Source organism: Aspergillus alliaceus, assembly GCF_009176365.1.
Source record: "Aspergillus alliaceus strain CBS 536.65 unplaced genomic scaffold BDW43scaffold_9, whole genome shotgun sequence".
Classification (NCBI taxonomy): domain Eukaryota; kingdom Fungi; phylum Ascomycota; class Eurotiomycetes; order Eurotiales; family Aspergillaceae; genus Aspergillus; species Aspergillus alliaceus.
Window position 1 is genome coordinate 376,939 of NW_022474692.1, and position 23,474 is coordinate 400,412.

At 48.0% G+C, this 23,474-nt stretch overlaps 11 protein-coding genes across 11 annotated transcripts; 6 read left to right on the forward strand and 5 right to left on the reverse strand.

Moving 5' to 3' along the window:
* Nucleotides 1-184: 184 nt before the first annotated feature.
* Nucleotides 185-1,295, forward strand: BDW43DRAFT_267930 (uncharacterized protein). The gene has a single exon (XM_032041059.1). It carries the CDS (start codon nt 193-195, stop codon nt 655-657), a length of 465 nt encoding a protein of 154 aa, XP_031903082.1. The 5' UTR covers nt 185-192; the 3' UTR covers nt 658-1,295.
* Nucleotides 1,296-1,549: 254 nt separating this feature from the next.
* Nucleotides 1,550-1,871, forward strand: BDW43DRAFT_308509 (YOS1 family protein; the record flags this gene model as incomplete). The annotated part of the gene is made up of 2 exons (XM_032046519.1): nt 1,550-1,643; nt 1,711-1,871. 2 exons carry the CDS (start codon nt 1,550-1,552, stop codon nt 1,869-1,871), a joined length of 255 nt encoding a protein of 84 aa, XP_031903083.1.
* A 1,006-nt stretch (nt 1,872-2,877) lies between these two features.
* Nucleotides 2,878-6,367, reverse strand: creB (ubiquitin C-terminal hydrolase CreB). The gene is made up of 5 exons (XM_032039808.1): nt 5,926-6,367; nt 5,722-5,833; nt 5,387-5,527; nt 5,301-5,314; nt 2,878-5,215 (listed from the first exon to the last, which is right to left on the reverse strand). The coding sequence occupies exons 2-5, from the start codon at nt 5,755-5,757 to the stop codon at nt 3,130-3,132; spliced, it is 2,277 nt and encodes a 758-aa protein (XP_031903084.1). The 5' UTR covers nt 5,758-5,833; nt 5,926-6,367; the 3' UTR covers nt 2,878-3,129.
* A 2,580-nt stretch (nt 6,368-8,947) lies between these two features.
* BDW43DRAFT_308511 (uncharacterized protein) lies at nt 8,948-9,963 on the reverse strand (the record flags this gene model as incomplete). Its single annotated transcript, XM_032046520.1, has 4 exons — nt 8,948-9,216; nt 9,277-9,345; nt 9,403-9,487; nt 9,535-9,963. The coding sequence occupies 4 exons, from the start codon at nt 9,961-9,963 to the stop codon at nt 8,948-8,950; spliced, it is 852 nt and encodes a 283-aa protein (XP_031903085.1).
* An 827-nt stretch (nt 9,964-10,790) lies between these two features.
* BDW43DRAFT_308512 (major facilitator superfamily domain-containing protein) lies at nt 10,791-12,440 on the forward strand (the record flags this gene model as incomplete). The annotated part of the gene is made up of 6 exons (XM_032046521.1): nt 10,791-10,972; nt 11,040-11,145; nt 11,408-11,794; nt 11,890-11,962; nt 12,037-12,236; nt 12,336-12,440. The coding sequence occupies 6 exons, from the start codon at nt 10,791-10,793 to the stop codon at nt 12,438-12,440; spliced, it is 1,053 nt and encodes a 350-aa protein (XP_031903086.1).
* A 1,564-nt stretch (nt 12,441-14,004) lies between these two features.
* Nucleotides 14,005-15,037, forward strand: BDW43DRAFT_298344 (class II fructose-bisphosphate aldolase; the record flags this gene model as incomplete). The annotated part of the gene is made up of 5 exons (XM_032044540.1): nt 14,005-14,087; nt 14,140-14,519; nt 14,602-14,708; nt 14,741-14,899; nt 14,957-15,037. The coding sequence occupies 5 exons, from the start codon at nt 14,005-14,007 to the stop codon at nt 15,035-15,037; spliced, it is 810 nt and encodes a 269-aa protein (XP_031903087.1).
* Nucleotides 15,038-15,398: 361 nt separating this feature from the next.
* On the reverse strand, nt 15,399-17,289 carry BDW43DRAFT_251116 (Rad1/Rec1/Rad17 family repair protein). The gene is made up of 3 exons (XM_032039810.1): nt 17,105-17,289; nt 16,914-17,048; nt 15,399-16,858 (listed from the first exon to the last, which is right to left on the reverse strand). Exon 3 carries the CDS (start codon nt 16,646-16,648, stop codon nt 15,482-15,484), a length of 1,167 nt encoding a protein of 388 aa, XP_031903088.1. The 5' UTR covers nt 16,649-16,858; nt 16,914-17,048; nt 17,105-17,289; the 3' UTR covers nt 15,399-15,481.
* BDW43DRAFT_308515 (OST5 family protein) lies at nt 16,813-17,207 on the reverse strand (the record flags this gene model as incomplete). The annotated part of the gene is made up of 4 exons (XM_032046522.1): nt 16,813-16,858; nt 16,914-16,968; nt 17,019-17,048; nt 17,105-17,207. 4 exons carry the CDS (start codon nt 17,205-17,207, stop codon nt 16,813-16,815), a joined length of 234 nt encoding a protein of 77 aa, XP_031903089.1.
* A 121-nt stretch (nt 17,290-17,410) lies between the features above and the next one.
* gcnE (histone acetyltransferase GCN5) lies at nt 17,411-19,383 on the forward strand. Its single transcript, XM_032041060.1, has 7 exons — nt 17,411-17,463; nt 17,519-17,613; nt 17,674-17,730; nt 17,790-17,998; nt 18,055-18,169; nt 18,222-18,929; nt 18,994-19,383. Exons 1-7 carry the CDS (start codon nt 17,451-17,453, stop codon nt 19,012-19,014), a joined length of 1,218 nt encoding a protein of 405 aa, XP_031903090.1. The 5' UTR covers nt 17,411-17,450; the 3' UTR covers nt 19,015-19,383.
* Nucleotides 19,384-19,526: 143 nt separating this feature from the next.
* Nucleotides 19,527-21,748, forward strand: rgsB (putative RGS domain protein (Rax1)). The gene is made up of 3 exons (XM_032041061.1): nt 19,527-20,101; nt 20,170-20,896; nt 20,953-21,748. The coding sequence occupies exons 1-3, from the start codon at nt 19,947-19,949 to the stop codon at nt 21,187-21,189; spliced, it is 1,119 nt and encodes a 372-aa protein (XP_031903091.1). The 5' UTR covers nt 19,527-19,946; the 3' UTR covers nt 21,190-21,748.
* BDW43DRAFT_267962 (uncharacterized protein) lies at nt 21,749-23,194 on the reverse strand. The gene is made up of 2 exons (XM_032041062.1): nt 22,712-23,194; nt 21,749-22,617 (listed from the first exon to the last, which is right to left on the reverse strand). The coding sequence occupies exons 1-2, from the start codon at nt 22,968-22,970 to the stop codon at nt 21,908-21,910; spliced, it is 969 nt and encodes a 322-aa protein (XP_031903092.1). The 5' UTR covers nt 22,971-23,194; the 3' UTR covers nt 21,749-21,907.
* Nucleotides 23,195-23,474: the final 280 nt, after the last annotated feature.

Sequence of the window (23,474 nt, forward strand, 5' to 3'; positions counted from 1 at the left end):
GGAGCTTCGGCTACCAACGCAACTATCGTTGGGCCTGCTCTTTTGCTCAACAAGCAGTCTCGCGTGTTTCAATTTTCATCCGGTGCTTTTGATCTAACTATATCCGATTATCTCTTCACTTTGGCTTGTGGAGTGTGTGTGTGTGTGTGTATTCCCGAAGGGGGAGCAAGTCGGAGTGGTCTAGCCCAGGCAATGAATGAGCTCCAGACAAACTGGGCATTTCTCACTGCTTCTGTGGCCCGAACACTAGGCCCTGAAGCTGTACCAGGTTTGACAGTGCTACTAATAGGTAGCGAGTCTGCAAAGCTACTTGATACTGCCATGTGGACCGAGCTTGTTCAGTTATTCAGTGCGTATGGCCCTAGCGAGTATACTGTCCACAGTACATCGCATCTTACAGCCCACGACACCTCCAGTTCCGCAAATATTGGAAGGGGTCTGGCCGCCGTCTGCTGGCTAGTTGATCCAGTGAACCCTGATCGGCTGGCGCCTATTGGGTCGGTTGGGGAGTTATTGATAGAAGGGCCAATAGTTGACCAAGGCTATCTTGGACGCGTGTCATTCATCATGTCTCCCAGTTGGCTTTTTCCCCTGCGGAGGAGGACAGTCAACACGTCACATCTGTATCGTCCGGTCAGGCCGAATAATTGGCACTGAGACAGAAGGCATTCCCAATGCAGACGATTTCTATGGAAGCTCGTACAAATACGTCTCCAAATGGGAAGATACCCTACGAATGATCTGTGGCTATCTGTGGCTATCCGTGGCGGATGTTGAAGAGGTGGCAACTAGCATTCTCACATCCACATTTAGCTCCCTCAATCAAACCGCTGCCCCCTCCATCCTGGAGGTTGAAGCTGGCATTAGAGTCTCCCATTTCTGGGACATTGTTAAAAGAGATGTTGAGAGTCAAACTGGTGTCTGTGACCGCAGAAGCCTGGACACAAGCTGCAGGTCGCTTTCTGGACACTGCAAGTGAAAGTCACTCTTTCCGGCCTTTGCTGGCGATGTTACAGTCACAGCTAAGCTTCGGGATGCAGAAGCCAGAAAATGCAGAGAATATTCACCCTGGGGTCATTAGAAAGAACCTAGAGACTCTGGCAAATCTTGAGTTCTTCTCCACCGCACAGTGTGCTAGCTCCAACAAGGCTAGAACCTGGCGGCGTTTACGAGATCCTATCATCCTACCGCCGGTGATGGCTCAACTTGATCTATATAGAGTAGGATCTTGTGTAGATATGAAACAAGTCGTCCAGGATGAACCATAATCCCAATTGTCGAATGACAGACATAACTACAAAAGCTAAAGAAAAATAAAACATTCCACGGAGCCTATCGTAGAATATAGTATTCCATCAAAAGAAGGATAAGGGTTGGTGATAGGTTGAAAAGGCTAAATTACTGAAAAAGTAGTCTTGGCCGTTATCCGATAGGAAGTCCCGTGTCCACGGACATTTATCGTTATCGACCTTACCCTTTACGCTGTACACATCTCACTTTCTCCAACTTAACCCACCTCCGCACCACCACCATAAACCCCCCATCGAAAATGTTCCTCTTCGGCCTCGGACGCCTCGTCTACGTCGCCGTCCTAATAACAAACGCAATCGCAATCCTAAGCGAAGACCGCTTCCTCGCCAGAAGTACGTCCTCCCTCCAACTCCAAACCCCCAAAAAGAAAACCAACTAACCAATAACTCGTACCAATAGTCGGATGGGGTCGCTCACAAGCCGATCCCTCCTTCGGCTCTTCCCACGATAGTACCAGCGTCAAGGCTAAGACGGTAGATCTAATCGCCAGCGTCCGGACAGTTATGCGAAGTACGTTGAACCCGCACCTTTCTCTACCCTCCAAGGCCCATGCCCTTTGATCGCATCCGGTGGATTCGGCTTTTTGGGGGGGATAAACAGAACGAACGCTAATGATTTGCCTTCGCGCTAGTACCCCTGATCGTGATTAATACTATAATCATTATATATTCGATTATTCTGGGATGAGCGACCGGCCGTTTTTGTTTCGGGGGATTCCGCGGAGTTCTTGATTGTTTGTCTGGTCGTCGATCGATCGACTAGCCAGTTAGCTAAAGAAGAGGGCAGTCCGTTACTATTACTCGACTTTGTCCGAATGCCGACTCGGGGCATCTCTCGCAATGCCAACTACACGAGGACAGAGACACGAGCACGCGGGCCTCGATCTGGGTTCACATTGAAAGACGCATATATGGGGTTATTGGCAGCTGAGCGATGGGGAAAAGGTCGCGGCGGACTACGCCCTGAGAATAGGGATGCTTTTGTTCCTAGTGGGCTAGGTCTAGACGCGGTATATTTTCATGTGGTATTCATTGCGATGTGAATATGTGAGTAAATTTTTGTTTTTATAGAAAAGACACCCTCTTTTCTTTTATCGTTTGTTGTTAGCGTGGATCCACGGGCTACTTAAAGCTCTTGAATGATATACTATTTAAGTATACTTGTATGCATGCGTCGGGTTGGCTGAATGAGTTCTATGCTTGAGTAACTCTGTGCATGTCTGTTTTTTCTATTTTGCACTATTGTTTTAATATAACACTGTCTATATGAGTCGGTCGGTGGGCTTTTTCTGGAGTAATAGAACACAGTATCCATGGCGAAAGGATGGACTACAGGCCCATCCTACCTACAGTAATGCTCTGCCGTTGTTGCTTTTTTTTTTTGTTTTGTTTTTCTTCGGATATCCCCACAACCCGAACAGACCTTAACCCCTTTCCATAGATTACCAGCTCATTTGAAAAATTATAAAACAGAAATGAACTCGCCAAACGCCTCGTTTGCCCAGCTATGTGACCCAGGCACGGGTATCACAAGGTTGATGAATCGAGAAGATAGAGTGGTGGCTAAAACAAACAAGTAAACAGAATGCATCGTATGCGGAGAGAAAAAGTCGCATGGAGAAATAAAACATAACCGGTCCGACGGTATCTCTGCCACAAGACTCCATAGGACTGTCAAGTGTACCGCTGCAAGATCCATGGAACCGATATGAAGGTAAAGGTGATGATACATCGAAATATGTACGGGGAAACGCGCATTCTATGTGCAAAAAGCTATCGCCGATATATGTGGCCGAGATACTGAAATGAGAAGGTAGGCTCATGAAAGAATGCTAAATGACTTCTTCCTGAGACTGAAACTTCTCCACTTGCCATGATGTCCGCTTCTGTCGTGTTTGGGGTCTTTGAGCACATCCCGCTCTTCGTCCTGTTCTGTATGCCTATTCAAGCTGTGCCAACCTGGTGATTGGCCATTTGGTAGGTGCTGTTGTGAATCAGATGGCCCATTGCTTGGCGGTGTATGTTCCGCAATAGGTGTTGTTGGATGGCTTGATGACGAAACTCGGTTCTCTTTATCTTTACCAAGCCGATGGCTGATGCTTTTGCTACCTCGCTTCAGGCGGCTCAAGCCACCGCCTAGTTTCTTCGAGTCGTGCTCTTTACCGGCATCAGGGGAGTGTCGACGATCTTCATCAGCCTTGGAAACCTTACTCGCCTCAAGCGCAGCTCTCAGTTCTGCCTCCTCTCGTCGCTGATTCTCTCTAAATCTCGCCTCCTGTTCCTTTCGGCGCTGTTTCTCTTTTTCTTTCTCTGTTGCTTTTCGTTCTTTTTCCTCCTTGGCTCGTTCCTTTTTGAAATGAGAATCACTCTTCTTCGGGCTCAAAGGTAGTGGCGAATGCGTGTCTGGTATGGGGGGGACAGGTGGTACGGCAGTCAAAGGATCCGGGAAAGAGCTCTCAGGCTCTGAATGTTCCAGGTGAGGGGACAAAAGCGGTGCAGTAGGGGCCCGGTAGAGGTTGCTGAATCGAGGGGGTTCGTTGTGCGAAGGTATCTGAGACGTGCTGTGTACATGGGCCAACCCTGGAGACAGGGGGTAGCCGTTGTGCTTCAGGGTGGAGTCGTTCATATCAGTGGCGATTGTATTCAAATCCATATTCTCCTGTTCCTGTTCCTTTAAGACAGCCTCAAGCGTGGTTTCTTGATAGAACAGGACGTAGGCGCAGGCCAGACCCGGCCTGTCGCCAAAGAAGTTACGGACATAGTTTTTGTCCACAGGTTCCACCATCTCATCGTCGAACAGTAGCCATCCGCGATCCTGCGTCTTAATAATCGCGACGTAGTGTCCGTGATATGGTCCGCCACCGATGTGCACCACCACAGCGTAGAGCTCATACAGGCGATCCGGATCCTCCGCGTCGTCCGTCGTATTGAAAAGGCGGAGGTGATAGGGATATACAACTCTATGGAATAGCTTTTGAAGCCGTTGAAGGTCTTCGGTATACTTAAACCGCTTGAGGTGCAGGGCTAGAATCCGAGGGAGGCGCTTAATTTTCATTCTCTTCTCTGCCTCTTGAAGGCCCCCGCAATTGTCGCAGTGGAACTTGTTTCTTTCACAAAGCATTTCCTCCGCAGAGAACTTCCTTAGACACGACGTAACCGAGGAATGCTGTTCAAGATCTACCGACAGGTCCAAGAAAACTTCGTCGCGTTGTGAAACCTTCTCACAGGTTAAACACTGTGTCTCTGATGTTAAAGTTCCTTCAAATAATTCATGCACCCAACGAGTGGTGTTGGGTGTTTTAGAGCCTGAACTCCCCGATAGCTCAGTAGAGTCAGTGCCTTCGGCTGATGGAAGACTCTTCTCTGACGAAGGCTGTTTGGATGCCTCAGCCTCCACGTTTGCAACAACTTCATTAAGCAAGAGGTTCAAAAACTCATGAGCATCTTGGTGCATGGCAGTACGAAACATTTCATGTTCGCGTCGAAGAACATCCAAGAAGTGCTGCGGTCGGATTATGCCTATCCGCGACTGGCTTGCAACAACAGACTCGAATAGGTCTTTCAGTGACGTGAAGAGTGACTCCGACATTCCATAGCTGGTCGCGTTGTTTTTGGTCTCTAAGAGCGGTAGCGTTTGTAATGCCATCTTCTTCTTATATTCGGGCGAGTCTTTGTCCTCTGGTTTTGGTGGTTGACTCGGGGGCGCCCCAGGACGCTGAGCATTGGCAGCTTTCTGTTTCTCAGCCTGCGCCTCGGCTTCCAAGTTAGCGACAGGGTTTTGATAGCGGAGAGTCTTTGCAAGTGCCGCCTCTAGGCTCTCTATGGGAGTCCGTGTCGGATAGTTAACGACGGCCTCTCGAAAGGGGACTGAATAGTATAGACATTGTAAGATGGAATTACAATAACTAGCGATCTGATTGTCAGTGATCTGCTCCGTTCCGCTCGTTCTGTAACTACAAGCTGCCTGATATCAAGCACACGTCGACTTACCAGGTGTTACCGTACTAAAAATAGAAGAAAACATTAGCACCATTGTACAGGGCCTTGCAGTCACCGCGACACGGCCAGGGACTCACGTTTTCCATCCCAAAGAACTTATCGCTACCATCCTCTCGGATCGCGCCCATATCCTGAAGCATCTTCTCTAAAGGGGTCATCGGGGGCACTAGAGGCTCTTTCTTTGTGGGAGTCGGCCCAACCGAAGGTGTAGGAGGGCCCTAGAGATGAGGATAAGCAATTAGAAACCTGATAGAACAGAGCATGATAGAGTTTCCTTCCTCCTCTGTCTCTCTCTTCCTCTCTTTTCCTTTCTCTCCTCTCGAGGTATCCTTCGCTATAAAGAAAAGCCCATGTCACAAAGGCAAAATGTGGATGTGACAAAGACCGCGAGGCAAACGATATGACCACTCACCACATCTCTCCGAAGACTCCTCAAAAACGACCCCATCTTTCACGAGAAATCTGTACTCGCAATGTCAAGCTTCATCTGAGAGCTTTGAACCGAAGCCGATATAGGAGGGCCGCTGGAGGGGCCGAACAAGCGTTGGTCAGACAACGCGCAAACGAACCGACGATGCGACAGCGACAGGTGAGCAGACAAGGAGGGGAAACGAACAATTGGGTTGAATTTGGTCGGTATGCCCGTAACCACTACGTAAGGTGATAAGGAGCGACGTGAGGCATAAGGTTTCGAGGGTCCGCGGAGCCGACGAGGTGAAAGCAGCGTTGGAGGTGTGAACGAGGAATGGGGCGGAATGTGAACGGGCGGCGGAATCGAACGCTGTGGGGGCGCCCCCGTAAATACGCAGGGGAATTCAGGCTAAGCTTGAACCTTAACAAGCGAACAAACAAAGGAACCAATTCTAGAGTCTAGGTCTAGAATTCTAGAAAAGTGAGACCGAACGACCAGGGTAAGAAAAAAGGCAATAGAAAGAGAGGGGGAAGAGAGACGAAGGGGAGGGGCGGCTTTGTGTGAGGAGAAAGGCTCAGATGTTGAGAAATGGTTAGTTAACTCAGATCGGTAGTGACGGAGTTAAAAAAGATTACTTACTGTTCAGGTTATGACGGATAGTGCGCGGGCCCCAAGCCATTTGGGGCGAGTGATAGACGGCTGTGTGGATTGGCGGTTGGGGAAGGAGAAAATGAGGGGGAAATTCTTGAGGGATAAAAATCAAACTCAATATTCCTCTTATTAATATAAGTTACTATCTCTCTGCTCTGGCTTCATAGGCATTGTCCAAAGGGAATGAATCCATGAAGGGAAAAATCTGCATTCATATTGGGTTCGGTTCCTGGAAGTTCCTGTTCTCGAGAGGTTTGTATGTATCGAATTCTGTATTACTGGATGTAAAGCCTTGGGCGTACTAGGTTTCTGCCTTCGTATGTATGTACGGAGTATATCTGGAGGTCACACCCATTGCTCCACGACCATTATTACTCTTAGAGATTGAATCATGTTAAGGGAATCCTGCAAGCTTGACGACCGACAAAAAAAAAGGGCCAGCATTCCTGGTCCACTCTGGAACTTGATTGCAGTGTGAAGGAGCAACTACGTTGTTGCTTATGGTCGTAAATTAATGGTATCCTCCACAACCAGAGAGTTTTCTAGAACTACAGCGACCTTGGATACAAGACGTGGCCGGGGGATCAAGTGCCCGTTCCGAAACAGGCACTGCGATCGGATGGAATCCGCCCTACAACCAGTGCAAGTCATGTATGGCCATGCGGCATTTTCAAGCGCAACCCAAACTTAACGAGCCGAAAGAACAGCTGGTCAACACTGGGAGGTTGGAACGCCTCCGCTGTAAAGCACGCATATAGCTGCCCATTATTAATAGCGACTTCCATTATTACCGTGGCCAGGGTTGCATCGACAAGATTCGGAAAGTCGATTACCAGGAATATTATTCGTCGCCAGCCCTTTGGCGATGGCTTGGCTCTCTCCCTTAAGACTCTTGCGGTTCTACCTCTGTACAACAGGGACCGAATCAGCCGAAGGGTAAAGGTGACATTGCTGTCAGCCACCATGGTGATCCTCTTGTCCAACTTGAAAATCTCAACGGCGTCACTGAATGGAGGTCATAGCGATAGTTCGTAATAATGGGTTTTTGAGGTAGTCCTAGGGAGGAAAGGGCGATAATACGTGATATGAACCGGCCTCCCTACAGCGTCTGTTAGTGAAGCGCTTTGTCTCAGGGCACCACCAAACCCAGGAACCGAAATTAGATCCCAGGTCACAGTTAGTATGTTCTGTTTGGATCTTGGCTAGGCTTAGTCGTAGGAAACTTCAATTCTGACCGCCCAACCCAAAAAGATCGGTAATTCGATTACGGTCTCATGATACAGATTACCGCCTCCATGCTTTCATCGGTACAGAGTGGTATTATATTGGAAATCACGCTACTGCGGAACCACGTGGAAACAGCGGGCATGATAAGAATATGTATTTTCCGACCAATCGCGTATTTTATCGGGCCCCACCCCTCTACTCACCCCAACTTTCAAGATACTAGCGTCATATCCAAAAGAGTCTCGGTGATATGTATTTCCAGACCTTCCGTTGCATTTCCGGTTACGGTCAGAAAGTGATGAGAACCCCCCCGTTGGATGCTCACTCGATCAATGACATGTCAGATTGAAAACAAGACGAAGCAAGAACCGCACATACCAAGGTCAATCCGAAGCCACACATTCAGTCCAACTAATACTCAAGCCTCCCCTCTCCGTAACCCTGTGGCTGAACCCAAGCCAGGCAACCTCATACCCAAAAGAACACTAACACAGGCCAATGTATGATACCGACTAATCATGTCTGCAGTTACTGATCCACTAGGGTGAGCGAGGGGCTCATTGGACAAAGTCTCCAGTGGGCTTTCAATTAAATACCCATGGGCGTTTAAATCATGCTCTCGATCTGGTGCATCCCCTCACCATACTGATCATACATGGTAGTGGGCTGACGGGCTCCCACAGGCACCTGCCGTTGGGGGTGTGGAGGACAAGTGACCTCAACTTCGTAAAGAACAGCTTTGATCCTAATTCCAACAACTGACTTCTGCTCTCAATGCATGTACCTCGATAAGCCAACCCCCCCCCCTTCTGGCCTACATTCAGTATCATGCGAAGGAGATAACCTACGTACTTCGAGTCGATAGCAGAGTCGTCAAACTTATCAACTGCAGCTTTTCAGGGACTAGGACACGAAGCTTACGGTTATATCTTACGTAGTATTTCCACGTAATGCTTCATCCCTTCGTGTAGCGTCAACTGGAATTTTCATTCCGTTTTTAGATCGATAAAGCGTGGCGCTCTTGGCTTAACGTTTATGATTTAGACTCCTTCCTATAAAAGTCATTTCTGCCTTCGGTAGCCCCGTCGCCTCATTCCCGCGAGCTCGGAAGAAATCATTCATCGACTTTGAATTACATTGGACACCTTTTCCAGAACTCAAACAGTAGATGAGAAAATGTGAAAACTCCAAATGGTTATCCTTCCAAATCGAACATTTTATTGTTTAAACTCAACGCCGCCCGCAATAGTTAATTGGATATATATATATATATATATATATATATATATAATGCATGACCCGGGTCTCGGTAAGGTGACCATATACAGCCACCGTCGGAGAATCGCCATCACCAAGCTCCCACAAGACCAGCGATCGGAATGTCAATTCCAGTTGTGTAGGAGCTGGAGTCGCTGAGTAGATACGCGTACGCACCACCAAGCTCCTTCGGATCAGCTAGACAAGGCATACCGCCGTAGTATTGCATCTTGAGATCCCAGTCTGGGGACTTCGCAACATAGTATGCCATTGCGGTTCGAACGAAGCCTGGAGAAATGCTGTTGACGCGAATACCATGTTTGCTCCACTCCATGGCCAGAGTGTGGCACATATTACGAACTGGGGAGGAAGGTTAAGAACTGTTTGGGTAGGATATGAATCAGGGTGGTTTATACGGACCTGCAGCTTTGGTTGCACCGTATGGGGCAGAAGGAGCAGCCTGAAAGTAGTGATTACCAGTATTCTTTGCTGGAAAAATTGAGCCCGAGCCGAACGCACCCTATTTGGCCGATAAGAATGTCGTACTAGAAGTCATGACAATCGACCCCTTGACTCCGAGCTCGATAAATTTGCGTGCGACGATCTGAGCACAGAAGTATGCACCAAATACCTGAAACCATTAGATCCCGAAAAAACGAGTCTTCCGAAAGCACACACATTAAGATTGAATAGTTGGTCCAACTGCTCACGATCAAACTTGAGCGCAGGCTGATGCTTGGTCATACCAGCGTTAGCCACCAAGCCATCTATCCGACCCGCCTCCTCAACAACTTGATTGATAGCCTTCTTAATACTTCCCTCGCTTGTCACATCGGGTTGAATGTACCGTAGGTTGCTGCATCGCTTCCGTAGTGCTGCAAAGTCCTCACCAGGTTCCATCAGGTCCAGGTAGTATATGAACTTTGCTGAGTTCGCGAGGCATACTTCCGCAATTCCCAGGCCGATTCCGCAGTTAGCGCCCGTAATTGCGATTGCTTTATCCGCGAGGGTGATTTGCCAACTGAAGCTTGAGGGAGGCATTGTGTTGAGACATGGCTCTGCTTCAACCTTGGTAGCTGCAACATTTTCCGTCGCGGCGGGCGGCATGATGGCGACTATGGTTCGGGTATGGGAGGACCAGTTTGGATAGAACAAACTCGTGTGTAGTATTGTGAGGGAACGGACAGCCACACGGGACGCTACATATATTGATAAACTAAGGAAGCAACGCAACTTCAATGACTGTGTGAGGATCAAGTCCTCTAATAGTTGCAAAGAGGAATGAGGAGAGGATTAAAAGCCAATTGTTCTTAATGCCCTCAGATCAATGTCCCTAGAACGGCCATGCCCCGAAGGTGGGATGCAAGTATATCATTGTATTTGACTTCGGTTCGAGGCATCTCGGCTCGTGTAGCATTGACTAATACCAGTTCCTTGATCAGGATACAGGATTTGACGTCATTGAATAATGTGGTCATGCAATTAGCAGCCTTGACAACTCCCCTGTCTAACATATATCACCTGGAGCATTCCTAAGGTGGGCCTTTACCTGCCTCGGTGTGAGGCACCCGGAACCATATATATACCGAAGCACCAGCGCTTTCTCTCATAAAACAAAGTGTGCGGGGAACCCACGTCTTTTTGCGGGTGTGGGTTCAGTCTCAGTCTTAGAGGCATCGTTGTTAGATTGCCGATGGCCACCGTGTCTCTATCTACTCGTTGACGGCCTGACTGGGACGCTTCGCTGTGGCTGGTTTGACTTTGTTACGCGACAGCCAACAAGTTAGGGGATTATAAATATCGGTAATAAGTTCGACAGGCGCAGCATAATTTGCCGTGGGTATGAAAAGCCTGACCACCCTATTGAGTGGGTTTCCTTCTGTCTTCATTATTTCTGGCCTTCTTTTGTTCGTAGGGGTAGTTGGTGCGACACAATGGCAAGTCATCTGGAAATTGAAACCAAAGGAGATCTCTCAATGGAAATCGAGAATGCTGCTGATGATGCTGCACCATCGTACTCGCCTAAAGAAGAGGCTGCCCTTGTGCGAAGGACTGACATAATGCTTCGGCCTACAATGTGGATAATGTATCTTCTGTCGTACATGGATCGAACAAAGTATGTTGACGTCGCTACTCAAAGCCCAGAACCTAAAAGAACTGTATTCTAATACCATTGCATATAGTATCGGAAACACAAAAATCTCAGGGATGCAGGAAGATCTGAACCTGACTTCAGACCAGTACTCGACCTGTCTGGGAGTCTTCTTTATCGGATACGTTGTCCTTGAGGTTCCTAGCAAGTGAGTAATGCCCCCTCGTCTCAGGTCTACTATGTGCCAATCTATTATGAACCCTTTAGTCTCAATCTCAGTTGAACATGGCCTTCGCCGTTCCTTTCTAGTATTATGGTGCTTTGGGGGGGTTTTGTTGATATGTGTTATGGCAGTTGTGAAAAGACTTTAAGCACCTTGTTATACTGCGAGCGTTAATAGGTATGAAAGCTGTCGCCAGTGAACCCTTCAATGAGAAGGCCATATGCTAACAGTAACAGGTTGTATTGAGTCTGGTTTTTGCACCAGGTATACTAGTCATTTCATCATGGTATAAGAAGACCGAACAATCAAAACGGTTCGGCACCTATATCTCTGCCGCCGAGTTGTCTGGTGCGTTCAGGGGATTGACAGCTGCTGGTATCGTTGACGGACTGGAAGGTGCACACGATATTAGAGGATGGCGATGGTTATTTATTGTTGAGGGAGCTACTACGGTAGGGTTTGCATTATTTGCCGTCTTTATACTTCCTGATTTCCCCGCAACAACCAAGCGCTTATCTGAAAGGCAGCGGTACACCGCGGTTGCCCAATTGCAATCAGACAATGTCACGGCTATGACAGAGAATGCTGAACGGTTGAGCCCGTGGCAGGCTGTCTTAGTGTCCGTAAAGGACTGACGGACGTGGATGTTCGTTGTCGGATACATAGTATTAGGAATTATGCTCCTTACTTTCCCTGCGCGGTACTGACGGATCTTTAGGTCATTGTTGGTACCAGCACACTTTCCTACTTCTACTCAACACTAGTGAAAGGCCTTTCGGGGACGCCTCCCTGTGAGGATTAATTTCCTCACAATACCCATCTATGCAGTAGCATTTGTCTGCACGGGAGTCACGGCATATTTCAGTGACAAGATCCCTTTTGTGGCGTGATGTCGTCATCGCCGGTTGGCCGGTGTTCTCCCTTGCGTGCTCGATTGCCGTCTGTGGGGTATACGACTATACTTCTCGATATGCCCTCCTTGTCCTCATGGCGGCCGGGCTATGGGAAACCAATGGAGGTACGCTTGCTTATGCTTCCTCAGCCTTCGCGAACATGCAACCGCAGGTAAGTGGTGAACGCACTAGGAAACCTGGCCCAGATCTATGGTTCTGTGTGTATACTAGCACCAATTCACAGGCTAAGAGAAGCTAACGTTATTCCTAGTATCTATTTCCGGATTCGGATGGTCCTAAGTGTATTATGGGTTTCGCTGTGATCTCAGCCATGCTGGCAGTTGGTGTGGTAGTCTTCATTATCTTGCATGTTTAGATCCGTCGCAAAGCTAAATCAATTGTGAGGCACCAAAATTCAAGCTTCGACTTGAAAGGTACGCGCCATCTCATTTGGCAGTGATAAACACAAGGTTAACCACTTAGCGCACGGTGATGGGCAATGGCAGCAGTGGTCGTAGAACCTTGATGCAAATAACGGACATGTGCTTCTATAATGATTTCCTTAGTGAATTTATACTAGCCTGAGAGATATTACTTCGTGCATGGCTGTAAATGCATAGTACCACAGGTCGTTGTCTCAACCAGAAGGATCTGAGCTTGAGGACGTAAGAAGAGAGTCTGCGGTTGTATTGACTCTCGTAATAGCGCAAAATGGAAGCTTCTTTAACGGTTCTGGTCACTACCGCAGGGTTCTTTAACCCTGTGTTGAGGTGTTGGCCTCAAATGTTGTGACTATACTAATTTGTTGAATAATAATACGCCAAATGTTAGCACATTTTGCGAACACAGAGAGCCCATCCTTCTGGTATTCGACTTCAAGCTCTTTGGTCAAGGAGTTCGAAGGCCAGCGTATCCGTTATTGAGACATGTCTATGAGACCAAGTAATGCAATTCGCTCATGAGGCGTATGAACACTGAGGCCCGCTGAAAACAAGTTAGGAATTGGCCCGTAGCAAAGCATAGGGTGGAAAGTTATGTACCTCCAAATAAACACTGAAGCGACACACTTCAAGCCGCTTTATCATTTTCATCAACCAAGCGGGCATTTCCACAAATGGTGCTAACAGAAGAGGTAAGAAGCTTTTTGGCAGCTCGGTAGTCCTGAAGCCCACCGATAGAGGGACAATGTAGAATAACCATAATCCGAGCTAGACTATGCAATTGCAAGGCAGCCGCACAAGGAGGGGGTTGACCCAATTTGGGGAGGGAGGGGGGAAGACATCGGAATTCGAAGGGACTGGGAGGGGAGAGAATTCTCGCGGAAGACTGTCTTGCCATTCCTGTAGCATATAGATCAATTCGCTCCCTCGTTCCAAACGTTGTTCCATGTCTGTTGACTGTGACTCCTCCCGTGAGGCATAGTTGATGAACGGTGCGAGTAGGTAGATCGCACGGGTTGATAGCTCCGGTATTGTAAGTGTTGAGCTATGCTTTTTTAGTCGCCAGAAACTGAAGACACGACGTCGCTCACGCATAGCAACTCAGGCATCCTGTCTGAGCCAGGCCCACCACTGCTTGACGAAGCCCTCCGCATTCACCGTCGTTATTCTGATATCGCTGTATCTAAAACACCCCTTTGAGGTGCCGCTCCCAGTCTCGGTTAGAGCCATCAACCATCTCATAGGTGCTAATCAAGAGTGCCGTGGCGATCAATTCCTGGCTCCCAGTATATGTTTGGTAGCGCATAGCTTAGTTCAAGTAACGTCGCGTTTCATAGTAGTACTGAATGGCGTCGTTGCGATCGACTGAAGATAATGGATCAGAATTGCTGCGATCCCCAGGGGTTTCATTAAGAAGCGCCAGATGTCTCGCTGATAAAGCCAACAATGCGTTCATTAGACCGGTATTCCTCAAAGCAACAGACTCGAGCCTATTCTAAAATGAGCTGGCGCACGACAAATAAAACACTACAAATTCTTGAAGGTGCGGAAAAGGCTCGATATGGCATTCTAGCAGCAATTGCGTAAGTTGGAGTGCTCGCTCTCTCTCCTGAGGCTGAGAGTAAACAAGCAAAGCTATAACGTCGAACACATCACAGTCTTTGTTCATGCAGCAGAAAGTAGAAGGTTGCCGTTAATCATTCAATTTTCCCCCTTGGCATTGATTCAAGCATCATCGCTTGTTCACGCAGCTGCAGCTGCAGCAAAGGCAGCCTCTGTTTCCATTTCCCTTCACCTAGATCATGCGCAGAACTACGATCAAATTAAACATATAGCGGATAATTTACCATTTGATTCAATCATGGCAGATATGAGCCATTATGAGAAGGAGGAAAACCTAGAAAGAGCGGCGGCTTTGCGCGAATATTGTCACGCCAGGTGGATATCGGCAGAGGCAGAGACCGGGCGGATCGAAGGTGGTGAGGATGGAATTATGGACACGGGAGACTTAGAAGGTTAAGTGGTTCGACTGTGGAACCCGAAGATCGCAGTTTAATGCTGTGTCGACCAGAATCTTGACAATCTTGACCAGCCCAGAAGATGTAGAAGACTTCTTAAGTGCCGGTGTTGACTATCTAGCTCCAAGCGCCGGCAACCTTCACGGTGATTATAGCCCTAGAAGGGCCGCAACTAGATATGGACCGGTAAGACTAGCCATAAGACGTACGTCACATAGGACGTCGCTAAACTTAATAATTGCCTCAGGCTTCAAGGGGTTTCCCAAGCACTCAACGGACGTGCCCGTTTAGTGTTGCACGGAACGAACGACTCTTCCCCGGAGTTAGCGAAAGCGTGCATTCGAGCAGGGGTCACCAAGTTTAACGTCAATAAGCTTGTCTTGGACCCGTGGAATGATTATATCTGAGGCAATATCAATAAACCCATGACACAGGTGACTGACGAGGGAATCAAGGTCCTCGCGCGATCAATGGAGCGATGGATGGACATTATGGGTAGCAGCGGAAAGGCATAGATAAGACAGTATGCGATGCAGTAATTCCCTCTCGCCGTTAGTCGGCACATTACTAGAGTGGTTCTGAGGTGAGCAGCGTGAGTTTACCCCGGTTAAGAATTGTATTTCATACATGTATAAGCAGGGCACACACACATACATATATATTATATATATAACCGAATGGACAACGAGCTCTAGGCGTTCGCGGCGGAGAGAAGATATTTGACCAACAGGACACTCATATCTTAGTATAAACGAATCGCGTGACCAACTATGAGACGATGCAAAACTGAACATGACTCTGTTCTGCGGTGGAGTGCAAGATACAACTACGACAAAGCCTGTCTGCGCAGGGCTATGGCCATTCAGTATAGAGCAAGCAATGTGTAATGGCCGATTATCAAAGGATAACTGACTGCTGACAGGTAAGCTGGTTCAGCACCGTTCCTCCATCAATGGACGTTAATCAAAGCCACCTGCGCCTCCCTCATCAGCCGCGCTTTCGTCATCTAGTAGCGGCACAAAGCGGAAATCTACAAATGTCACAGTAGGCTCTAACCCTCCCCCAGACGGTCTTGCGCCACCGCCCGTGCCGCTGGGCCCGTTTGTATCGAATTCAATCATGAATTGAAGACTTAGGACACCTTGTCGGTCACCTCGGATACTTACCTTGTTAGCCACAGCCATGGCGCGAGAGGCCTTCTGGATAAGAGAAAACCGATAATCTTGCTTGATGCGAGAACCCATTGAAGAGGGCGGGCTAACAAGAAAGGTCTCGGTGACAGTAGGTGCAAGCTTGGCCCTCTTAGCTCGGGACCTGGATGTACCGTCATCGGTTAACAACTTGCGAGACTGAGACGATGCCCCATTATCTTGGTTTTGCTCTTCTATTGAGAACTCTATAGAAGATTCGCTGAAAGGACCACCCGAACCGGACAAAGAGAAGAAAGGTTCCTGAATCGCGGAGGCGGATATTTTCAACACATTTGGGTTAGTCGCGCCGAGCTCCGCAACTGCATTGTGTAGCCATGCAGAACGCATGATGACCTTCATGATGATGGCGTCACGTTGGAGAGGAATGTCAACTTCGCCGCCATCGGGCTCGTAGGTTGTCAGTTCGCAAGTGGTTTTGACCCCTGTCTCAGATAAAGTGATGCTCAAAGGAGAACCATTCTGAAAGTATTGCAGGGTGCATGAGCGATCAAAAAGCAAGGCAGGCGTGGTGAAGGCATTAGAGGATGAAAGATTCGACGGTTGGGCGCTGATCGCCTTATTGGCCCCGGTGTTTGATGGATCATTTGTGCCGAAGATTTTCAACGTTTCAAGGAGGGCGGAGAGCGATATAACAAAACATGGATTATAAGTGGCGTCTGGAGAGGTATCATCGCCCTCCGAGTCCCTTGATATATTATTCGACGCCGCTGGTGGGTTGAAGGTGTAGCTGGTAAAAAGTGCTTTGTCAAGGAATGCGAGCCCTTGTATCACTCGGCTTTCCTCCACAGAAATGCGGATCCCGTCTGGGGTAATATGCACGGTAGCTTTGGGTACAAAGCCAATGCACTGTAGTAAAGTATAGAGGTGGTGGGCATTGCTGGAAACAGCAGAGAAAATGGGCTCCACGTCGGCCATGGCTGGATGTACAAAAGAGCGGGAAAGACTGGGAAAAAAAATTCCGAAGAATTAGATTATGAGAGAGTCTGCAGTGTAGAAGAGCTTCGACGGTTCTAACGGTACAACCCTTCTGCTTTTCATTCAATTGGGTATATGGTACATGGAAAGGTCACGAAGTCTCCCTAAACGTAGACCCCAACAGCGCAGATCATGTATACGGCTCCGAAGCTGGACAGAAATGTTAGAAAGAGTAGTCGCCTAGAATGAGTTACTTTAGTCTTACCCGAATGCCAATGAGGCCGGGACGCCAAACGAAACGATACTTAAGAAAGAACGATCTGCATTTATGTTAGACGAAGAACAAATCACTATAACTAGTCAGACTAACTCAGTCCAAAGAGACCAGTCAGGATGAATGCTGCAACACAAGTCAGCATAGTTGATTCATAGACATGTAGCGCAAATCCGTCTTACCAGATAGCAAGAGGGTGAAACCGACGGAGAACTGGCTATCTTTGGAAATCAGAGGAGTGTAAGGGCTTGCGGAGGCTGCCTCCCAAACTTCGTTCAACGACATGGGGATGTGTTAGTCTAATTGAAACCAACAAGTTGTGATTAGAAAAAGGACAGCACGACTAGTGAATTGGAATTTATTGAAGCTCCCTCAAGCTCCAAGAAGAAGTAGTTATCTGGCATAATGGCGCCGGATCATTATACTCCCGGCACCGCCCCCCATATTAGCATCCGCCAAACGTGGAGATCGCGACTAAGGAGCTGACAAGCAAGTGTTCGAACCTAATTATTTGCGCATCTGACGGAAATGGCATCTGAAAGTGAGTCGGCGACCTCGGGATGCGATTACTGTTTATTTGCTAAACGAGTGTCTAGATAATAAACGGAAAGCCTCGGAGGAAGCCCTTTCCCCAGATTCCCAACAACAGAGTAAGAAAGCGCGCACCGATTCCCCGGAGAAAGAACCGAAGGTCTGTTTCTTGCCTGCAAAACTATTGTCCCTGGGTTATGCTGACAATATGTCTTTAAAGCCTGAAGATGGACCATTGGGAAAGCCGTCACTGAGGATCGTTCCCTTCCCGGAGAAGGTAAGCCGCCCTGCTTTAATCGCTTCATGTGGACCATGCTGATGCCTGCATACCGCTAGCCCGCCGTACTGGAAGAGCGTCGCGGAGAGATCGAATTTCGAGTGGTCAATAACGATGGTTCGCGTGATAGCTTTGTCGTCCTCACGGGGCTGAAGTGCATTTTCCAAAAGCAACTCCCGAAGATGCCAAAAGATTACATTGCTCGACTGGTCTACGATAGGTCACATTTATCTATCGCTATTGTTAAGCATCCATTGGAAGTTGTAGGGTATATGCGCATGATATTTCGGAAGCCTGACATGCGCTCTTGCTAATGGTGCGCAGAGGAATCACATACCGACCGTTCAACAGTCGCAGGTTTGCTGAGATCGTTTTCTGTGCCATCTCTTCCGATCAGCAAGTCAAGGGTTACGGTGCGCACTTGATGTCCCACTTGAAGGTACGCGGCCTCAACACTTTGCGCTGCACAGGGAGTGCTAAGCCCTATACAGGATTACGTGAAAGCGACATCAGACATCATGCATTTTCTGACATATGCGGACAACTATGCGATTGGATATTTCAAGAAGCAAGGTTTCACTAAAGAAATCACGCTGGATAAATCTATATGGATGGGGTACATTAAGGATTATGAGGGAGGAACCATCATGCAATGTACAATGCTTCCTAAAATACGGTATCTTGAGATTGGCCGTATGCTGCTGAAACAGAAAGAAGCAGTACACGCGAAGATTCGTGCCTTCAGCCGATCGCATATTATCCACGCCCCACCGAAGGAATGGAAAAACGGAGCTTGCAAAATCGATCCATTGAACATCCCGGCAATTAAGCAATCAGGATGGTCGCCCGATATGGATGAATTAGCGCGTCAACCACGCCATGGTCCAAACTACAACCAGTTACTGCATCTACTAAACGACATGCAAAACCATAGTGCCGCGTGGCCCTTTACGCAACCGGTCAATCGCGACGAGGTTCCCGATTATTATGAGGTGATCAAGGAACCAATGGACTTGTCAACCATGGAAGAGAAACACGAGAAGGACATGTATCCGACGCCACAAGATTTTGTCAAAGACGCCATGTTGATCTTTGATAATTGCCGAAGATACAACAACGAGAACACCCCATATGCAAAGAGTGCAAATAAGTTGGAGAAGTTTATGTGGCAGCAGATTCGAAACATCCCCGAGTGGTCGGTGAGTCTTCCATTGCAATCATCGCTTGGTACTCGGAATCCTAGAATACTGATTGTTTTTATAGCATCTGGCGGATGGCCACTAATCAACTGAACGATTACATGAGTTTGGAGAGGTAGGAGTTTCGGATGAAGGCGTTTTGTTTTTGAAGTGTAATGAGCAAATACCCAAGTGAAGCATGGAGCATTTTGGTCTTTTTATATTATTTATATTTTTAGGAGATAAAAATTTCTAAGGGTATTGGTACGGTACTCCTATTCCTATCGTGGTATGCTTTTCTCTCCTTCTTTCTATAATTTTTTAAAACCATCCAAGTGGCAATCCGCTGCATGGTCACTTTTTTTGGCTTTTAATTTTCGCAGATCTTCCCCCTAAATGCTTGTTTTCTTGTGACTTGTCACGATTGACGATCCTTAATATGGGAATGAACCCATGGATGAAAGCATCCCTTGCCGTAAGCTGTCGAGAACGTGGAGGTGATCATCAGCCGTGGGTCCAAGTCAATTTCGGATCAACGTTCAGGCGGGCCGTTCGTTGGCTTAGCTTTAGCGGGCTGCCAGCCGTGCCGTGCAGAAAGGTACCACCACCAAGTCTCTTGGAGGCTTTACCTGAAGGCTGGGCTTCTGTTTCTACAATTCTTTCTCTGCTTCTTCTGCAGCCTGAATTCCTTGCTGGATTTTGAATGGGTTGTGTTTGATATCGGGGTTTCAGCTGCAACCCGGTGGCTGTTTGTTTACTCTCCTCTACTCCCCTCCCCCAGGGGCTCCTGTTTCGGACGGGCTTCGAAATTTCTTGACTACTCACGATACTCTTTCTTCCAATTTCCACACCCAAATCATTATCCCTAGTCGCTCATTACTCGATTCGCTTGCCAGTATTCTTCATTACAGCAATCATAATCTTAATTGGACTCTTGCGGTTTATCTACAACTAATCGCCCACGCTACCCGACCTCGACATTCATTCCCCTTTTCTTAGAGCAATTTTTTTCCTTCGACATACGATCATTTAGTAAAGATGGCGTCGCCTTCACTTACGGACTTGGAACAGCGGAATCGCCTCCCGACCCTTTTCGAAGTCCTTAGCCGTCGCACTCTTGCTCCCGTCGATCTTTTTTCGTTTTACATTTACATGCGGGACCAACAGCGATCTGTAGACTATCTGGACTTTTGGTACGATAAACGCGCTCCTTATACTTTGTTCCGTCGCTTGACATATTTCTAACCAGTATTTGACCTAGGCTTGATGTTTCGCAGCATATGTCCTTGTGTCGTCATTATGTTCGAGAGTTACGCCGATCGGTTCTAGTAGCTACACCCGATTTGGAGAAAGCGGATAGCAAAGGCTCTTCTGATGCGTTAGGGAACCTCGATAACTTCGGTGACATTCCCCTAGTGGAAGCTGGTCCCTCTGGTTTGCGCCATGGTAACCATGAGCCGGATGATCAAGACGCTGATCAGAGATTGTCGGCGTTCCTGCGCTCCGATGGCCATAATTCCGGGCATTCACCTCAAAATAGCATTGGTTCGCAGAATGCCGCCCGTACACCATCAAATGAACAGCTACCTCGCGCAAGCTCTGGAACGCGGAATGATTCGACGTCGCCTGGTCACACTGTGGCACGGGCTGATATTCGCGCAAGCGCAGAGAAGATTCTGTATACCTACCTGCTCCCCGGCGCGGAAAGAGAAATCGTGCTGCCCGAGGACATGGTATCTACAATCATTAGCCTGGTTGAAGATGATGGTAGAGATGACCCAGAAGTATTCGATCCAGCAAAAGACTACGTTTTCCAGGCGATGGAACGCGATGCATTCCCAGGGTTTTTGCAGGCGAAGGCCCTGGGCAATCTTGTCCCACTGAGTATAGTTGCACGCCTCGCCTTTGCTCTTATAAGTTTCGGGGGCGGTTTCTGGGGTGCATTTTATGTTGTCCTTCGTGACAAGCCAAGGCACATCCGTTGCTGGGTATGATATGGTCGTTTGCCTAGTTCCGCTCCACTCTAACACTAACGTTTATGCAGTTGATATTACCGTTTCTTGTTGCCTCCTATTTTATTGTCTCATACCAGTATAAGATCGATCCTGTCATGGCGTTTCTCGGATACAGTGAATACACCTTTATGAACTGGTCACAAATCCGGGAGCCTTATGTGCGGAAGTTGTTGAACAAACGCTCTACAGCAACCTTATTAATCGCTGCTTTCGTCGCTGCCGCTCTCAGTATCCTGTTCATCTTCGTTCCTGGCACCATGCTCTAAGCTCGCTGGCGTTACATCTGCCAGAATCCACCAAGTCCCACATCTCGCTAGCATTCACTTTATTACCCTTATCGGAAGCTTACTGCGGACATGATATCCGGCTTTATACAGCCGGCCATTTTTGATCATACGCTACGAAGCCCGGCATACAAGACCACGATGTCGCCTTGGCTTCGTCCATTCAGTTTCATGACAACTGAGAACGTGCTGCTCTAAATTGGATGCCTAAATATGTGAAAGAAGTGTTTTTCTTCTCTTCCATCGTCGAGATATTGAACCCATGTGGCAAGGCGACATGGTAAGCTCGTTTCCACGGATCCGTAATGGCTCAGCCTCCGGTCATAGGGGTTCGTGTTCATCCCTCGATTTTGTCAACATGGGGTCTTTTTTTTTCTCCTCTTTTTGATTCCTTTCCTGTCCATTTACATTCTCCGAATACCCCATTTCTGCTAAACTTGTCTGTTAAACATTTTTCAGCGAGTCTTTTGGTTTAGTGTTAGATGCATGATAATTAGGCTATACAATGTGACATAAGTAATGCGAGGAATCAAGTCCGAGGCGCGAAATGCACAGGTTATACGAGTAAGAAATCATACGGGTCTAGGAGAGTCGTTGATGTTTCGTTCGTTTGTCATGCTCGCCTTAGCTTCAAAGGTAAGTTACCTGCTAGCTGAAAGACCTAGGATGTTTCATAATCTTTCGAGTGCATCTCATCACATTAGGATTTCCTCCCAAGAAAACGCTTAGCGTGTCTAGTCCCAACACCAGATGACCCCATTAAAGACGCTCCTGCGCCCTGATCAATATCCATCCTCGAGGCAGCGAATTGTGCATCAAAAGCCCCATCAGCTCCATTATCCCAGTATCCGTCGTCAAAGTCATCCGCGCTGAATTCGCGCTTATTGCCCACGAACCCTGAGACCCCGCCCCTCATGCCTCCGTGCCAGCCCTGCTTTCTGGGTCCTAGTGGCCGGGAGATTATATCATTCCCGTCCGAGCCCCAGCTTTGCATTGTCTTCTCAATCAACACAGCCTTGGCATGTTCCTTAGCCCGCCGGTTCGCCGAGTCGGTTTTGATCTTGGCGATCTCAGTCTCGATGTCGCTGATGACGTCGCCGCAGCGGGTCTCCCATTGCGTTAGGATTGATATCATCGTTGTCAAGGATTCGGGCTTCACGTCGCGCAGGGGAGCCACGGAAGTCACGTTGATGGTTGGGGGGCTTGTTGCCGGGGACAGACGGGCGGTAATGAGAGATGAGTAGATGGCGGTTGTGACTAGCGATTCGAGCTCGGAGGGAGCCGTGATCGAGAGAGTATCCATGAGTGTCTGATATGTGAGCGGCTTGATGGTTGCAGAGAGGGTAAGAAGCGATAGAAGGCGGAGCTTTAGGGTCTGTTCATTGTTGAGTTGGGGGAGATTCGGCGTTGCTGTTTTTAAAATGCGTTAGCCACTCTATTGAATCCCCTAATCTTTCTAGGTCCTGGCTATCTGGGGATATAGTTCGGAGGGAATGGGCCATACTTTGATAGTCCTGCCATGTGCCCCAGGCGAAAATCTCTAGGAGTGTAAGGTATCCTTGGTATTCTGCGGGTGTGTCCTCTGACCGAAGGGCTTGGACTGAGGGCGTCTCCAGTAGCTCTGCGAAGACGTAGGTGTTTGGACTTGAAGTGGCATTCGTGATTAGATTGGCGACGAACTTCGGTGATGTAGCGCTGCTTGAGTTTGCTAGATGGACGAAGGGTTGGAGGGCCTCCATGGCCCGGGCGTGTGTTTGATCCATTGGACTGGAGTGGTTGCTTGGTGAGTGTCGAATGGCAGGGTATTTGTTATCTCTCGGTGGTGTGTCCGTTGTTGATCGTTATTGCAAGGGCTTTCCTAATCCATGTAATATTTCTTCTGTTACTGTTGAGGGATAAATCGCTCAGTCGGTGCTAATGGTACATAGATGATTGATGAAAGCAATGGTGATGATACTCCGTATGAGGTGTTTGTTTAGGATGCAAACAATGGCAGCCATCTCCACCTGTGATCTAACAGGCTAGGCTATTTCTGGAAGATTAGTCTTATCACTAGCACTCAATGCATGCCGCATTTCTCCTCTTTCTCGTGTGGTTTTGATCAATTGCACCCAGTATAATATAGAACTGATTTAACCATAGCAGTGGAACCGAACAGAAAAGATGTCTTGTTCAATTTTCCATTTTTTTAACATCTAGGAACTTGTGATATCGCCCAATAATAGGAATAGCGCCTACTTCGGCGCCGGGTGGGATATAATTCTTTT

Coding starts and splice junctions, on each gene's coding strand:
- gcnE (XM_032041060.1), top strand. Junction 17,999..18,054: donor CATCCATTGGAAGTTGTAGG/GTATATGCGCAT, acceptor AATGGTGCGCAG/AGGAATCACATACCGACCGT. Junction 18,930..18,993: donor GAAACATCCCCGAGTGGTCG/GTGAGTCTTCCA, acceptor TTGTTTTTATAG/CATCTGGCGGATGGCCACTA.
- rgsB (XM_032041061.1), top strand. CDS start 19,947: ATGGCGTCGCCTTCACTTACGGACTTGGAACAGCGGAATCGCCTCCCG. Junction 20,102..20,169: donor GTAGACTATCTGGACTTTTG/GTACGATAAACG, acceptor TATTTGACCTAG/GCTTGATGTTTCGCAGCATA. Junction 20,897..20,952: donor CAAGGCACATCCGTTGCTGG/GTATGATATGGT, acceptor ACGTTTATGCAG/TTGATATTACCGTTTCTTGT.
- BDW43DRAFT_267962 (XM_032041062.1), bottom strand. CDS start 22,970: ATGGATCAAACACACGCCCGGGCCATGGAGGCCCTCCAACCCTTCGTC. Junction 22,618..22,711: donor CACATGGCAGGACTATCAAA/GTATGGCCCATT, acceptor TTTTAAAAACAG/CAACGCCGAATCTCCCCCAA.
- creB (XM_032039808.1), bottom strand. CDS start 5,757: ATGGGGTCGTTTTTGAGGAGTCTTCGGAGAGATGTG. Junction 5,528..5,721: donor GGAGTCTTCGGAGAGATGTG/GTGAGTGGTCAT, acceptor CCTCATCTCTAG/GGCCCTCCTACACCTTCGGT.
- BDW43DRAFT_251116 (XM_032039810.1), bottom strand. CDS start 16,648: ATGGCCGACGTGGAGCCCATTTTCTCTGCTGTTTCCAGCAATGCCCAC.
- BDW43DRAFT_267930 (XM_032041059.1), top strand. CDS start 193: ATGAATGAGCTCCAGACAAACTGGGCATTTCTCACTGCTTCTGTGGCC.